This window comes from Typopeltis vanoorti, chromosome 22 (genome assembly GCF_054136105.1).
Source record: "Typopeltis vanoorti isolate ZY-2024b chromosome 22, IOZ_Tvanoo_1.0, whole genome shotgun sequence".
Classification (NCBI taxonomy): Eukaryota; Metazoa; Arthropoda; class Arachnida; order Uropygi; family Thelyphonidae; genus Typopeltis; species Typopeltis vanoorti.
The window spans coordinates 12,191,112-12,206,421 of record NC_143570.1 but is presented as its reverse complement, the minus strand read 5'-3'; the positions used below and the strand labels follow the sequence as shown (position 1 = coordinate 12,206,421).

The window sequence follows — 15,310 nt, the reverse complement described above, 5'->3', positions numbered from 1 at the left end:
GAAACCTGAATGTGTCATGGATTATAATAGGAATATGGGGACTGTGGACAGGACAGACATGATGGTCAGTTCTTTTGAATGTGTGCGAAAGGCCTTCAAATGGTATAGAAAATTCTTTTTCCATCTCTTGAATCTCACTGTTCTCAATTCACATATTTTGTATAATGTACATACTGGTGAAAATATCACACATGCTGATTTTCAATTGACTCTCATCAGAGAAACTTTTCAAGTTCCACATGCCAAGACCGAACACTACATCTGGACGACCATCACAGGGTGACAAACCCCTCAGACTGAGGGGAAAGACATTTCCTAATACCTGTGCCACCCAAGAAAGCAAATCTCACTAGGCATTGTCATGTGTGTTCAAATACCACACTGGGGCAAAGAAAAAGAAAAGAGAGCTGGTATATGTGTGCCAAATGTAGCATAGCGTTATGTGTACACCTCTGCTTTCAAAATTACCACACACTACTAAAGTATTGAAGGAATGAGATTCTTGGGGAGGTGTTTCTCACTTGAAGTTGTGTGTGACATTATTTGACATGGAATAAACAAATTTCAAGATAAATTTTGGACAACCCTAACTAGAAAATAAAATTCCTGTATAATGGTTTTGTTCAGTGACTTCAATTTGTATAAGAAAACAGTGCAAAAATGTGTAATACATTATAGTAACTATTCATATTATTATATATATTAGTGACCTCTGTTGGACGACCCTGAAATGTGTTGTGTGTGATATTTTTTTAAAAATGAGAATTTTTGAAAATTTTGATCTATCTACAAACATCTACATCATGAATGGTAAGATTTTACAACATTTATGTTAATTTTTTCATATCTTATATAGTTATACAATATTTTATAATTGTGAAAATAAGTCAGCAAGGAGGGTCATACTGGTTATTTAGTATCTCAGCAGTTAAAAGGTTAAATATCATCAAAATCCATCCAGCTGTTATATACATATGAATAGGTATGTTGGCAGAGCGATTCTAAGAGGTACTGTACATGCATGGAGAAGTGCTTAGAAATAAAGTATCCTTTTAATCTTCTGTAGTGTGTGCATGCACACATGCAATATCTGGGTGCATGTTAGTAAGTTAGTGTTCATTTTTTATAAAGGCTACAATAATAGATAATATCATAAATCTTTATGGAAAAATCTGCAGCTTGTTTAAAAACCTTTAGTTTGGTGGACATTCATATAGATGACACTTATTATCTAGAAATACAGTATTTCTGACTTAATCAGAATTGGAAAATACTTATAGGTCACTTCGTTGATTAACAAAAAGCCAGAGGGCAGAATTTTTTGCTGTGGTCAGGCAGGAAGAAATTTTGAAATGAGAAAAAATTAACAAGATAAATGACATTGTTCATGAAAGAAATGATTAGCCTAACTTGAGCTAATTGCAGTACAAAGTGATAAGATGAATTTTTTATCATGATATATTAAAGAATTTTACTGACATGATCATTCAGAATTAATCCTTACTTCCAACAAGGAACTAACCCTTGTTGGAAGTAAAGATTAATTTGCATGACATGGAAGTCTCTGATCTAATCACTAAATACTAACACACCTTAATTATGCTAATATTCACTTGAAAATACTACGAGAGATCAGATGAAAAATGCCCAGTTTGCAACAAAAGCCTGTCTCATTCTTCTATATTTTTATGGTGTTTCTTTGCTTTATGTATGTCAGTACTTAGATCCTGAAGAAGCTATCTACTATTGAGTCTTGAAACTTATTGGTTATTGTTTTATTTTTCATTTTATGTAGTTTCCTTTTAATGACAATAAAATTCCAGTTTGTATGATATTCATTTAGTATTCAAAAAATTCATTTAGTATTCAGTTCATACTCCAAGCCAGTTGACTCTGTGACTGGTTTGGAGTATGAATTGAATACCAAATTAATTATCATAGAAATTGGGATTTTATTGTATATTGAATTTTCAAATGCACAGCTACTAACTATGTTTTTTGGAACACTTTTTTTAGTAATAGTTAACAAAACTTGTTTTTTGTTAGCTTGCTGATATTAATGATGAAATGGGAACTTGCATTGAAAGCCAAGGGGTTATAACACATAGTGATACAGCTTTCCACACACTGCAACGACATAGAGATATTCTACAAGATTATAGTCATGAATTTCAGAAAACAAAGTCCAATCTTCAAGCATATAGGGAAAGAGAAGAGCTGTTGGGATCAGTTAGCAGAGATAAGTATGTTATATATTTGAGGCATGCTAGCATGTGTATTAAATTTACTGATGTTTGTTTACTTATTTGTTTTATTTACTATGTTTTTGTAAAAAAAAAAAAAAGATGCAATACTTGGAGAAAAAAAATTACAGAATTATTTCAATTTTGAATGTGAAGTTTTTCTTTAAACATAAAGTAAACCATTTATCACATACGTGCATACATGATTAAGATCAACATGTTATATGCTACTGGATTTTAGGTTGTTATCATCAGGAGAAATCTAAGAACATAATATTAGTACTTCAGAATTGCTTTATTAACAAGTATGAAGGTGATTCAAGACAGTCATAAAAAAAATCCATTCTTCAATAGCATTCTTTATAATATTGAAAAATTACAAGGGTTGTTTGAAAAGTTTGGTAAATTTCCAACAGAGGGCGACACAATTCGTTCATTCATTCCAGTGTTGGCATGTATCATCTTTTTCATGACCCCCCTGGCGAAATTTTAGCCACGTACGATGCGTAGTTATCGTTTAGCAAACATTTAAAATGACCATGTTCACATTTTTCATAAAAATGGAGAAAAATGAGTTGCGTGCAGTGATAAAACACTTTTATTTGAAGATGTGGACAGCCACGCAGATCAAAGCCGAGTTACATGCAGTTCACGGGGACTGCACCAGCATTAAAGATTATTTATTTTTAGATAAATGAGTTTAAATGTGGTTTAAGTCCATTGAAGATGAAGTATGCTCTGAACACCTGACTGAGGTCACTGGGAAGGAAATGATTGACAAAATCCATGGTATCGTTATGGAAGATCGCCGAGTGAAAGTGCGTAAGATTGCTGGGATTATAGGCATCTCAACTGAATGGGCGTGTAATATCCTGTACGAAAAATTGCACATAAAAAAGCAATGGGTGCCACGATTGTTGACTGTCGATCAAAAACGCATGCGTAAAGACATTTCAACACAGTGTTTCTTCTTCTTTAACCTTTTGGTTCTGTCCACTGCTGGATGAAGTTCTCTCCATGATTTTCCAGACCACTCAGTTTTCTGCCTCTCCCATCCATCTCACTCCTGCAATTTGTTCCAGTTCATCCCTCCACCTTCTTCTCGGTCTTCCTCTTTGTCTTGCTCCATCCATTGGTCTCCACTCTGTTGTTTTTCTAGTTCATCTCCTGTCACTGCATCTGGCAATATGGCCAGCCCTTCTCCACTTACCTTGTTTAATGTATTTTACAATATCCATGACACCTGTTTGAGATCTTATCCAGGTATTTGTCTTCCTATCTCTTAATGTTATTTTTAGCATACTTCTCTCCATTCGATGTTGTGTTGTTCTCAGTTTTTTGTTTAGGGCTTCTGTTAAAGTCCATGTTTCTCTTCCATATGTTAGGACAGGAAGCATGCATTGGTCGAAAGCTTTCCTTTTTAGACTCAGGGATGTCACTTCTGAATATGTCTCTCATTTTCCCATAAGCCATCCATCCAAGGTGAATTCTTCTTTCAATCTCTTTTCTTTGGCAATTCTCAAAGGATAACAATTGGCCCAAATATACATATGAAGTAACTTGTTCTATTTCATGGTTTTCCACTTTGACAGTTCTATGGTTTATGTATTTATTCATCATTATTTTTGTTTTTTCTCTATTTATTAAAAATAAATAGAAAAACAACAGAGTGGAGACCAATGGATGGAGCAAGACAAATAGGAAGACCGAGAAGAAGGTGGAGGTATGAACTCTAGAGGCTTCATTTAGCGGATTTAGCCTTTCTTCCAGATCTTCAAGATTATCTGCTATTAGGACAATATCATCTGCAAATTTCAGATGATGCAAGCCTTTCTCTGTTTATGTTTATTCCTTTTGTTTCCCAATCAAGGCTTCTAAAGACTTCCTCTAGTGCAACTGTAAATAATTTGGGAGATATGGTGTCACCTTGCTGGATGCCTTTTTGTATTGAGAACTTTTCACTGTTTTTATATAATTTAATTACAGAAGTTGCATTATTGTAAATATGTTTTAGTGTTTCAATATATGGTTTCTCAGTTCCCTGGGTTTCAAGTGCTTTTAGTGTTGCAGATGTTTTAACTGAATCAAATGCTTTTTCATAGTCTATATAGGCCAAACATAAGGGTTTATTGTATTCAATTGATTTTTCAATGAGCTGTCTTAATGTGTGAATATGGTCCAAAGTATTGTAATTTTTTCTAAATCCAGTTTGTTCACAGGCTGGATTTAGAAAGATCCAGTCTTTAGATTGGATTTAGTTTAGATTTATTCTATTATTTATAATTTTTGTGAAGACTTTATATATGGTGGGGAGTAGGCTTATAGGTCTGTAGTTTTTAATTTCTTCCTTATTGCCCTTTTTAAAAATTAATATTAGAAGTGAATTGTTCCAATTGTTTTGAATTTTTCTCTGTTTTTAGGCATTTATTAAAGAGTTTAGTCAGCTGTTTGATGACAGCGCTTCCTCCCAGTTTTAAGAAGTTTACCATAATTCCATCTTCTCCTGGGGCCTTCCCATTCTTCATTTCCACTTCACCTTGTAAGATCTAAGGGGCATTGTGTTCTTCCTCACTCGAGTTATCTATACATGATTCTTGGATGTCTCGTCTTTGACATTTCAACACAGTGCCCCTGTGTTGAAATGTCAAATTGTACAACCTACAGCCGATATGTGGGACGGTAAATCGCAATTCGCAGGATTTTTTGCGTTGACTTTGACTGTAGACAAAACTTGGATCCACCACTACACACCTGAGTCCAAGCAGCAGTCAGAACAGTGGACAATGCCCAGTGAAAGAGCACCAAAAAAAAGCAAAGTCCGTTTTGCCATCTGGGAAGGTGATGGCCACTGTTTTTTGGAATTCCCAAGGAGTGATAGACTATTTGAAAAAGGATAAGACAATAACAGGAGTCTGTTATGCGTCATTGTTGGGCCGTTTAAAAGAAGAACTGAAGGAAAAACTGCCCAAGATTGGTGCACAAAAAAAGTACTCTTTCATCAATACAATGCACCATCCCACATATCGGCTGTCGCAATGGCAAAATTGCATGAATTGAGGTTCAAATTAGTTCCACATCCACCATATTCTCTGGACTTGGCCTCGTGTGACTTCTTATTGTTCTCAAACCTTAAAAATTTGGCTCGGTGGGAAAAAAATTTTCTTCGAAGGAGGATGTTATCAAGGCTGTCAATGACTATTTTGGAGAATTTGACAAATCTTACTTTTTAGATGGGATGAAAAAATTTTTAATTCGCTGGACCAGATGTGTAGACCTCAATGGAGACTATTGAAAAAGAAGGTGATTTATTTCCAAAAAAAATGTGTTTAACTTGTTTTTTTACCAAACTTTTCAAACAACCCTTGTATTTATTTATAGAATATTGTAATACTTGGATAGTGACATTATTCATTATCACAACAGTTGCACCTGATGGCAAAAAAAAATAATAAAAATACAAGGTGAGTTAATAATTTTTAGTGAATGTTAACACTTTAACTGCCACGATACTAATTTTTTTTACGTTTTCACAGGCCACTGTGCTGAATCGTCATATTATGCTATGCTAGTGATTATTTCACTTAACCACGCTGTGAAAACTATTTTGTGTTTTTGTTGAGATGTTTATTCAGTGTGACACACGTGCATTTCACGTGATCTGCTGAGCAAAGTAAGACTGTTCCAACAATAAAACACCACGTGAGGCATGCGTGTTTCACATATAACCTATCTACCAAGTTTGGATTTCTTAGTATATTTGTTTACTGAGTTGTGGTGACTTTGTTTTATCGCTAGCTAAGTGATATAGTGAAACAAAAAAACAGGTACTTCTTTTCATTAGGTAATTCTGATGTAAAATATTGAATGTTTTGAGAACGTCATTATTTTAGTAATATGGGTGACTACGAGAGACAGCAGCAAAGATTGCAAAAACTTTTCGATGAATTGACATCCGAAGAAGAAGACCATCCTTTCAAGGGCTCATCTGATGATGCAGAGTACGAGCCAAGTGAAGCAGGCAGCTCATCATCTTCAGATAGTGAAAGACCGCTCTTGAAAAAGAAAAAACACTGCTAGACGTTCCTCCTGTTTTTCCATCTTGTTACTCATCTACAAACGTGCCCCAAAAACTATTTTACAGACGACCACATCACAGAATTTATTGAGAATGTTGTGAGTAATTTCTACTTAAATGACTCCTCAGAAAAAGAAAATGAAGATGAATTACCTTCTCTGGCTTTGGGCAAAGTAACGGGAAGGTATTTGAAGGAATTTCCATTCAAAGGTGAAAATGCAGAATACTTGTTGAACTGTTTGAAAATATGTTTGAAAAGTGGCCCATCGATTTTTATAGATTGTTCTTAGATGATCATTTGTTGGAACTCATGATCAGCGAAACTAATCATTATGCTTCTCAGAAAATAAACGCAAGTTGTTTGTCCAGTGCGAGAATCAAGAAATGGAAATATACCAACATACAGGAAATGAAGACTTTCATTGGATTGCAGCTTTGGATGGATCTTTTCCGTTTGCCTCACCTGTCTGACTATTGGTCGAAAAAATGTATTCAAATGAAATTAGTAATGTCATGTCACGAAATTGTTTCAAGTTGCTGCTTGAAACAATGCCGTTTTTCGAATAATGAAAATGCAGATGTTTCCAATAGACTGTATAAGCTCACGCCACTAATTGAATCTTTGAGAGCTAATTTCAAACGTTATTTCACACCCAGAGAACGAGTCTGTATAGACGAGACATTGGTCCCTTTTCGAGGCAGGATAACATTCCTGCAATACATAAAAAACAAACAACATAAATTCGGAGTCAAACTATTCAAGTTATGCATCAAAGGTGGCTATACGACTTCAGAATTTATTGCAGGGAAAGAGAAAAATTTGACAAATGCCAATGAAATTGTCTCAACTACTGTGGTTATGAAATTATGTGACCCACTGCTGGATTGTGGCCAAACAGTTTACGTAGACAATTATTACATGAATGTATATCTCGCCCATAGGTTACTTGAAAGAAAAATGTACCTCGTCGGTACCTTGAGGAAAAACAACCCAGGAGAAGTAATTTAAAAAAAAATATGAAAAGGTGAATGTATCTCTGTGGAGAGCAATACAGGAATTGTGGTCACGAAGTGGCAGGACAAATGTGATGTCCTAACTCTTTCTACAAAGCATGTTGGTCAGATGATGACGGTCAGCTCCAGTCGAAATTCTGAAGTAAATAAGCCTGATGCCATCGTAGATTATAACAAATCTAAGACTTTCATAGATTTATCTGACTAGATCAAATCTTACTCAAGTTTGAGAAAGGGTATCAAATGGTACAGAAAAATTAGGAACAAAGATTGTGGGCTCTCTTGGTTAAGAGTTTTAATAATCTTTGTTCCGGTGGAACCGCCCTTCCAACTGAGCTTGACCACATACACAACACTTTCCTCTCCAATGGCTACAGTGATCACAGTATCAAAAAAAATAATCAGTTCCTCCCCCATTCCCCGCTCTTCTCTTCAGAAAGAGTTTAAAAATGCCATCACAATACCCTACATCCGTGGCACATCCGAAAAAATAGCCAAGATTTTAAAAAAAAAAAAAAGTATAACCTACACACAGCATTTAAGCCCCACCGCAAACTTGCTATCCTTATCCATTCTACAAAAGATCAGCTCCCTCCTCTCTCAGTGCCTTGAGTTTATAAAGTAACCAAGTAATCTGATGAGCTGCTTTAGCCACTTTTGCTATGTGTCCTCTAAACTTTAACTCCCTGTTCACTAACACTTACAAATCTTTGGCTTTGTCAATTTCCTAGAGTGCAGTTCCATCATTGTGGTATATGGCTGGTAATCTTTTCATCCCAAAATGCATAACCTTACACTTTGCCACATTAAACTGACATCCTTTTCCCAGACTGCCAGTCTATCCAAATCATCCTGCAAAATTTGACATCATGTGTATTAACTATTGCTCACCCAACTTTGCATCATTGGCAAACAACTTAACAGTTTCTCTCAGATCCTTTCCTATATCATTAATGTACAAATTAAACAGTAACAGCCCAAGAACTGAGTCCTGTGGTATGCCACTAGTCACCGGCCTTCTGGATTCTACTCCTGAATAAACTACTCTGATATCTCTCCATCAACCATCCCTTCATCCCCCTCACCAACTATATATTCATCCCCATGTGCTGCTGGTTATTAATTAGAATTCCATGTGGTATCTTGTCAAAGGCTTTTGCAGTCCAGCAGTATCACTGTAAACCCATTACCTTGATCCAACTCATCTGTCACCGTATTATGAAATGTGAGCAAATTACAGAGGCATGACCTGCGCTTCACAATACCATGTTGTCCCCCCCCCCTCACACACACACACACACACACACACACATAGTATCCCATTTCTGTCTATCCATTCATGTATTTTGTTCTTGACCAACTTCTCCGGCATCTTGACAACAACTCCTGATATGCTGATTGTCTTGGAGCCTCCTTTATGCAATGGAACTATTTTCCCCTCTTTCCATTCCCTTGGGACTAACTCACAGCTGAAACTTAGATTGAACAATATGATCAAGGGCACTGACAATTCCCTAGCACCTTCAAGTAAAACTCGAGCTGGTATACCATCTAAGCCTATAGCTGTGTTCACATTAAGGTTCGGTAATATGCCATGCACCTTCATTTCATTTACCTCATTTCCTATGTAAGCCTTTGCCTCTCTCGTTACTGTAATATCTCCATCTGGATAATATACTCTTGCAAAGTGTTCACTTAGTAATTCTACTATTTCAACTGATTTGGTTACCTCCCTGCCATCAGCGTTCATTAAAATCATTCTGCTATAAACATTTTTCTTTTTACTTTTTTAGCATATAAAGAACTGCAATGCTCATTTCCTTTCATACTCTGCTTTTGTTTTTCTTACCACACTGGTTATCCTTTTGGCCTGTGCTTTGTACTACTCATGTTTCTGCTGGTCACCTTTCTCCTTGAATTCCCTCCACAATTTTTTCTTTTTTTGCAGCTTCAGTTTAATGATAATATTCATCCATTTAGCTGCCACTTGATTTACTCTCCTGACTCTAGGTATGCAGTCTGCCATTACTTCCCTGAAACACTCCTTTATCACTTCCCACACACACACACCATCATCATTCAGCCCTTTCAAATTCACATACTATGGCACTGATCCAAGCAACCTTCTAAGCTTATCAGCCATGTAATTCCACAGATTTAGCCACCTCCCAGGTCAAGACCATAGAATCGCTCTCACCAACTGATCATATTTGTTATAGACAAAATTTAGAGAAAACATTTCTTATTTTCTTAGCTTATTGAACTCTTGAAGCTCTTTGCTGCAACTGCCCCAGTCCAATGTAGGAGTCCCATTTCAGCCAAGTCTTTTCTGATGTTATTCTCCTGGCATCTTCCATGGCCTTCTTGGTCTCATCATAAATGGTTGGTTAACTATCTTTTCCCTCTCTCATTCTTTTCATATTTTATTCTGAGATAAAACAGTTATGTTTTATTTTATTGCCTCTCTCATAGGGTTCCTGTGATGTGTGTCAGATATGCCATTGTATCTTTCTTCAGATGCAAATTATAGAAAAACTATAACACAAAATGCACTTACAACATGCTATATGAAAAGAGATTAGTTTTAACATTCCTTTAAGCGTGTTCTTTTCGCAGTGAAGAAAGATGGAATATATGAAAGACTGGTCATTCATGTCTCTTGTAGTACATGAATGACCATGTAATCATTGTTTGATATACTTCAGATTGAAAAGTTTCAGCTAATGTTAAGATTTGTCTTAATTCCAAGATATATTTATGTCTACTTTCCAGATAGTATGTAATTTCTAGGATTATGTCTGTAGTAATTTCTGGCTGTATTCTGTCTTCTTGATGTTTATGTATGTAGCAGTTCCACCTGAGAGAGAGAGAGAGAGATTTAGGATGTATAGAACAGAAGTGGTCACTCTTTTCTGCTTTTCACTTCAAAAGCAAAAAAAAAAAAAAAAAAATGTCATAATGGACAGTGTTTTAACATGTGATTATCATGTTCAACCGATTACACACAGTGTTTCAGTCTCCACGTTGAAACCAACTTCAGGAGTATATGTACGGCTGTGTAAACTTATATTGACCAGTAAATTGTAAGAATTCTGTTTGCTGATCATGACATTCAGCCATGAGGATGTTACTTTTTTTTTTTTTAAGTGGCTTTATGTGGGAAAAAACACAGTAATTTATATATATATATATTGTGTGTGTGTGTGTGTGTGTGTGTGTGTGTGTGTGTGTGTGTGTGTGTGTGTGTGTGTGTGTGTGTGTGTGTGTGTGTTCGGTAACCTACAGCCCTGTGTGTGTAAGAAAAGTAAATATATTAGAGTAGTCTTAGATGGTTACTGAACTAGTTTGATTGCAATGCGGGATATATTCTTGATTGATTGATGTTGAAACCTAGAATTGATTGACTTAATCATGCATTTCCAGTGGTGAAATTAAAGTAATAATTAAAGTAGTTTATGATGGTGGGTTTAGTGACAAGGTGAGAAACTGGTAGTGAAGGACACTTTTGAAAACTTAGTCCTGATTTTTTCTATTTGTAGATTTGCAAACAAGCATTATTGTCAGAGTTCTGAAATGTTGAACTGACTTGCTTCTGAACATTCAGGTGGTCACTGAAGTATAGAGCTGAACAAGAAACATATATCTTGCTTAAATGTGGAAGATAAATATTCATTAGTATATATTTAATAATGTATATATCGAATATCCTGATAGCTTTTGGTGTTAAGTTGATGAGTTTATGGGTTTGATAGTTCTGCATATACACTTCTTGAAAGGAAATTAATGGACCCCCCCCCATAAGCAAGGTACATCTTGCCATGTAGAAAGTTTCATGTTTGTAGCCGGTATAAATTAGAGGAATATGATGCTCTCAAGTCAGTGCAACTGTGTCTGAGTGAAATGACTGCGAGAAGAGAACTGATGCAGTTTGAAAGAGATGTTGTGATAGGATGCCATGTTGCAACCCTATCTGTCTGGCAAATTGTTTATAAATTGGGTTATCCCAGGTCAACAATCAGTGATATCATACTGAGATAGAAGCACAGGGAGTCAGCTGCAAGTGCTATTCACAGTGGATGAACCACCACACTCACTGAATGTGACCTTAGAGGATGCTACAAAGAATAAAATGTAAAAACCACCATTCGCCAGCAGACATGTTGAATGCAGAGTTCCAGCCATCAACTGGAACACGAAGCTGAACAAAAACATTCAGAACCAAGGGTCACAACATAGGTTTCCATGGGAGGACTGCAACATGCAAGCTCCACATTACCTGAACCAACATGCAGTACTGTCTTCAGTGTTGCAAAGACAACACTGTGTGTGGAATCTTGGAAAACTATGTTATGGAGTGACGAATCATACTTTACCATCTACTGAGCAGATAGACAGGTGTGGGGAATGCCTGGTGAACATCTCTTACCAGAGTGCATAACCTCAACTATGAAATTCGGAGGTTGCAGTGTGATGGTATGGTCCTGGTTTGGCTTCGCACCTCTGTTTGTGGTGCCACGAACATTGAACTCCAAGAGGTATCTGAACATTCTCAACAATGCAGTGCTTCCTACTTTGTGGCATTTCTATTGAGCTGACCATTGTCTCTTTCAGCAGGGCAATGCACTGTGTCATAAGGCTGCTGCTGCTGTAACTGTGTGGTTTGTGGACATGAATATCACACTTGATTGGTCTCCACAGAACCCTGACCTCAACCCTACTGAACATCTGTGGGATGAACTGGAGCATCAGGTGAGGTCAAGGGACATCTGCATCCCACAGCAGTACAGGACTTCATTACATGCCTACAGGAAGAGTGGACCAAAATTCATATTGATCACTATCATACACTTGTGGAAAGTATGCTCCATAGGATTGCTGCATCATCATCACAGTGAAAGGAGGTCCTACATCTTATTAAAGTGGGCACCATGGCTGTTTGTTCCTCTCACTATAGTCTGTTGACTTCTTTCCAAGCTGTGTGTGTGTGTGTGTGTGTGTGTGTGTGTGTGTGTGTGTGTGTGTGTGTGTGTGTGTGTGTGTGTGTGTGTGTGTGTGTGTGTGTGTGTGTTCAAACATGCATGATAAACAGTTTTGTGATATAAATCATGAGACTATTTCTATAATGAAATAGTGATGCAAGATGAGGTTGGATAATGGCAGACCAAATTTTTGTTTGATATATCATGCTTATTTATATTGGGATCATAGATGATGGCTTCACAAGGCCCTTTTATATTATGTAAACTTTTTTTGTTATGCAAAATTGGTTGTGTAAAATTTGTATCTGTTGGCTGTGGATAGTATCAGTGGTGTAGTCAGTCAAGATGTGGTCTTATCACTCTTGTACAGTGGAAGAATAACTTCTTTATTCCTAAAATTATTTTCTTCAGCAGTATAGTTATCCAATTTGATGACCTAACCAGTTAGGTTAGTGATGTTTGTGATGACCTAACTAGTTTCATTGAGCATTTGTAGCAAATTACCATTGATGAACTACTTTACTTCGTTGTCCTCAGTCCAATAACCTTGCACTGAACAACTTTAAAGTGATATTCATTGTCATTTACCTATAGAACCAGTTTGTCCAGATTAGTCTACAGTCATTCTTTATTGGAAATATCCCTTATTGTCTTTCCTAATGTTGCATCATCAGCAAATAAATCATGTAAAATAATATCTAGTCTAACTCTAGAATCAGTAATATACAAGCTTAACAAGAGATGTTGTTAAAACTGATATTGTTGGCAATAGCGCACTTGAACATGACCATAACTATGCACTAGCACCTAAAAAAAAATCTGGCAAAAGAAATAATAATCCAAGTAGAATGAGGTATTATTATTAACCTCCATGGAGTTAGAGATTCATCGTGGGAGGTACGCACTATTGCACACAATGCTCATCCAGCTGTGCCTTAAAATGATTCAATATGTCTACATTCACAACACTCAGGCAATGCATTCCACTCACCATCCACTCTCCATGCAAAGAACTTTCTCCTTACTCCTCTGCTCTCACACCTGCTTCATACAGTTTCCAGCGATGGCCTCTTGTTCTATCCCTCTCTCTCATTCCATGAAAAATCTCTTCCATGTCAACCTAATAACAACCCCTGACTAGCTCATATCCCCCCCCTTCTTCCTCCTATTCACAAGGCTTTGCAATTTACATTCTCTTAATCTGTCCTCCTTGCCAAAGTCCTCCCATGACTTTTGTTTAGCTAGTTTTACACAGTGTTTAGCTTTCTTACATTTGTCTCTGTATTCTCTAAGAGTACAAGCTGACTTATTTGCCAGGAACTTTTGATATGCTTTCTTCTTTTCCTTCCTGCCTCTTTAACTTCCTATGTCCACCATGGAGTTCTGATTTTTCTATCCTTGCAGATAACCTCACCACATGCCTCTCTGGCTGAATCAATCAGGGTGTTCTTCAAGGTTTGCCACTGAATCTCCAAGGTTTGGTTCTTGTTCTCAAACTCTTTCATTTTTTTTTTCAATAATCTTTGTGTATTTTAGTCTACAGTTCACATCTGAGAGCTGCTCAACTTTTATTCGCTTTAAAACTTTCTTACATGTCATTCTTTTCAATATGAAATTCAATTTTATCCTGCTTAAGACTAAATGGTGATCACTTCCAATTTCAAATCCTCTGTACACTCTGGTGTCCTGCACCAGAGAGAAAACATCCCTATCAATAATAATATAGTCAATGAGACTTTTCTTATTCCTTGCCTCTTCTCTCCATCTGAATTTGTGCACATTTTTATGTTGGAACATGGTGTTAGTAATAACCAGTCCATGTCCTGAGCAGAAATCCAACAAATATTTTCCATTATTATTAGCTTTGCTCTTTTCTCCAAATTTTCCCAAAACATTTTTGTATGTCTGACAATCACTTCCTACTCTGCTATTTAGATCCCCAACAAGGACCAACTTTTCCTTTTTCCTTGTGTCAGTAGCTTTCTCTATAGCCTCAAAATATTTCTCCACTTCTACCTTAGTAGAGCCTTCTGTGGGACCATAGGCACAAATAAATCTCATTGTCTAGTTCCCCATTCTGATATTTGCCCACATCACTCTACTTGAGACTGCCTGCCATTCAAGAAGATTAGCCTCATATTTAGTGTTGAATGCTATGGCTACTCCTTCTTTTCCTTGATTGTCATTGCCTGAATATAACATTTTGTATTTATTGCTCAGAAAGAGCTCACAAGTTTTGGTCTTTTTTTTTGTTTCAGTCACCTCTATTATGTTGATCTAATACTTATCTAATTCCTCAGCTAGCTCCATTTCTTTGCCATTCAGGCTTATTATGTTAATAGTACCGATCTTCAATTCTGGTGATATTGAGTTGGGGTGTGTTTTAGGATTTGTTTCAGTAGCTGACATTTCGCTGTTTGCCCTGGTTCCCTGGCGAAAACAATGGGGGCCTTGTTTAACCGGGTGACGCTCCAGCCGGCATGAAATTTTGTCATGTTGTACCATCATTTTGTATATTGGTTTAAGGCAATAAGAATACAATTTGGTCGGCTAAATCCCAAATTGCCAGCCCATCCTCGTTCTTTCAGTATCCAGGTAGATACCCAACATGGTGCACCACAAGAAGGTGAAGATTGGACATTAGGTCAGAAGCCCTGGTTGGTTCTCTGCATTTCTTTAAAGGCTATGTGGAGGTCTCCTCTCAGTTATATAGCTTTGATCCTTAAGTACTCCCTGCACAGGCATGGAGATTATATTTATGAAGAACATTTACTGTTTTTGGATGCATCCTGGATAGGGAACAGCAATAGTTTTGTTATGATCTTGTGTGTGTGTGTGTGTGTGTGTGTCATGTGGTAGGGATAGGGGGATATGCTGTATTTTATCTGTTTTATAGAGGTTGTTTCACAATACTTTTTAAGCCATCGACTAAAAAAAAAAGTTGCAAAAATACATGATTTCTTTGGCAAGAGTTGTCATTAGAACAAATATCCCTGGTT

At 36.6% G+C, this 15,310-nt stretch overlaps 1 protein-coding gene across 3 annotated transcripts in view; it reads left to right on the top strand.

Moving 5' to 3' along the window:
- Gos28 (golgi SNAP receptor complex member Gos28) overlaps window positions 1-15,310 on the top strand; it is a 167,909-nt gene that overhangs the window by 68,739 nt on the left and 83,860 nt on the right. For all 3 annotated transcript variants that reach the window (XM_090412004.1, XM_090412003.1, XM_090412002.1), the window contains exon 4: window positions 2,047-2,243. In XM_090412004.1, coding sequence (XP_090268130.1) covers window positions 2,047-2,243 — 197 coding nt within the window. The remainder of the gene's footprint in view (window positions 1-2,046; window positions 2,244-15,310) is intronic.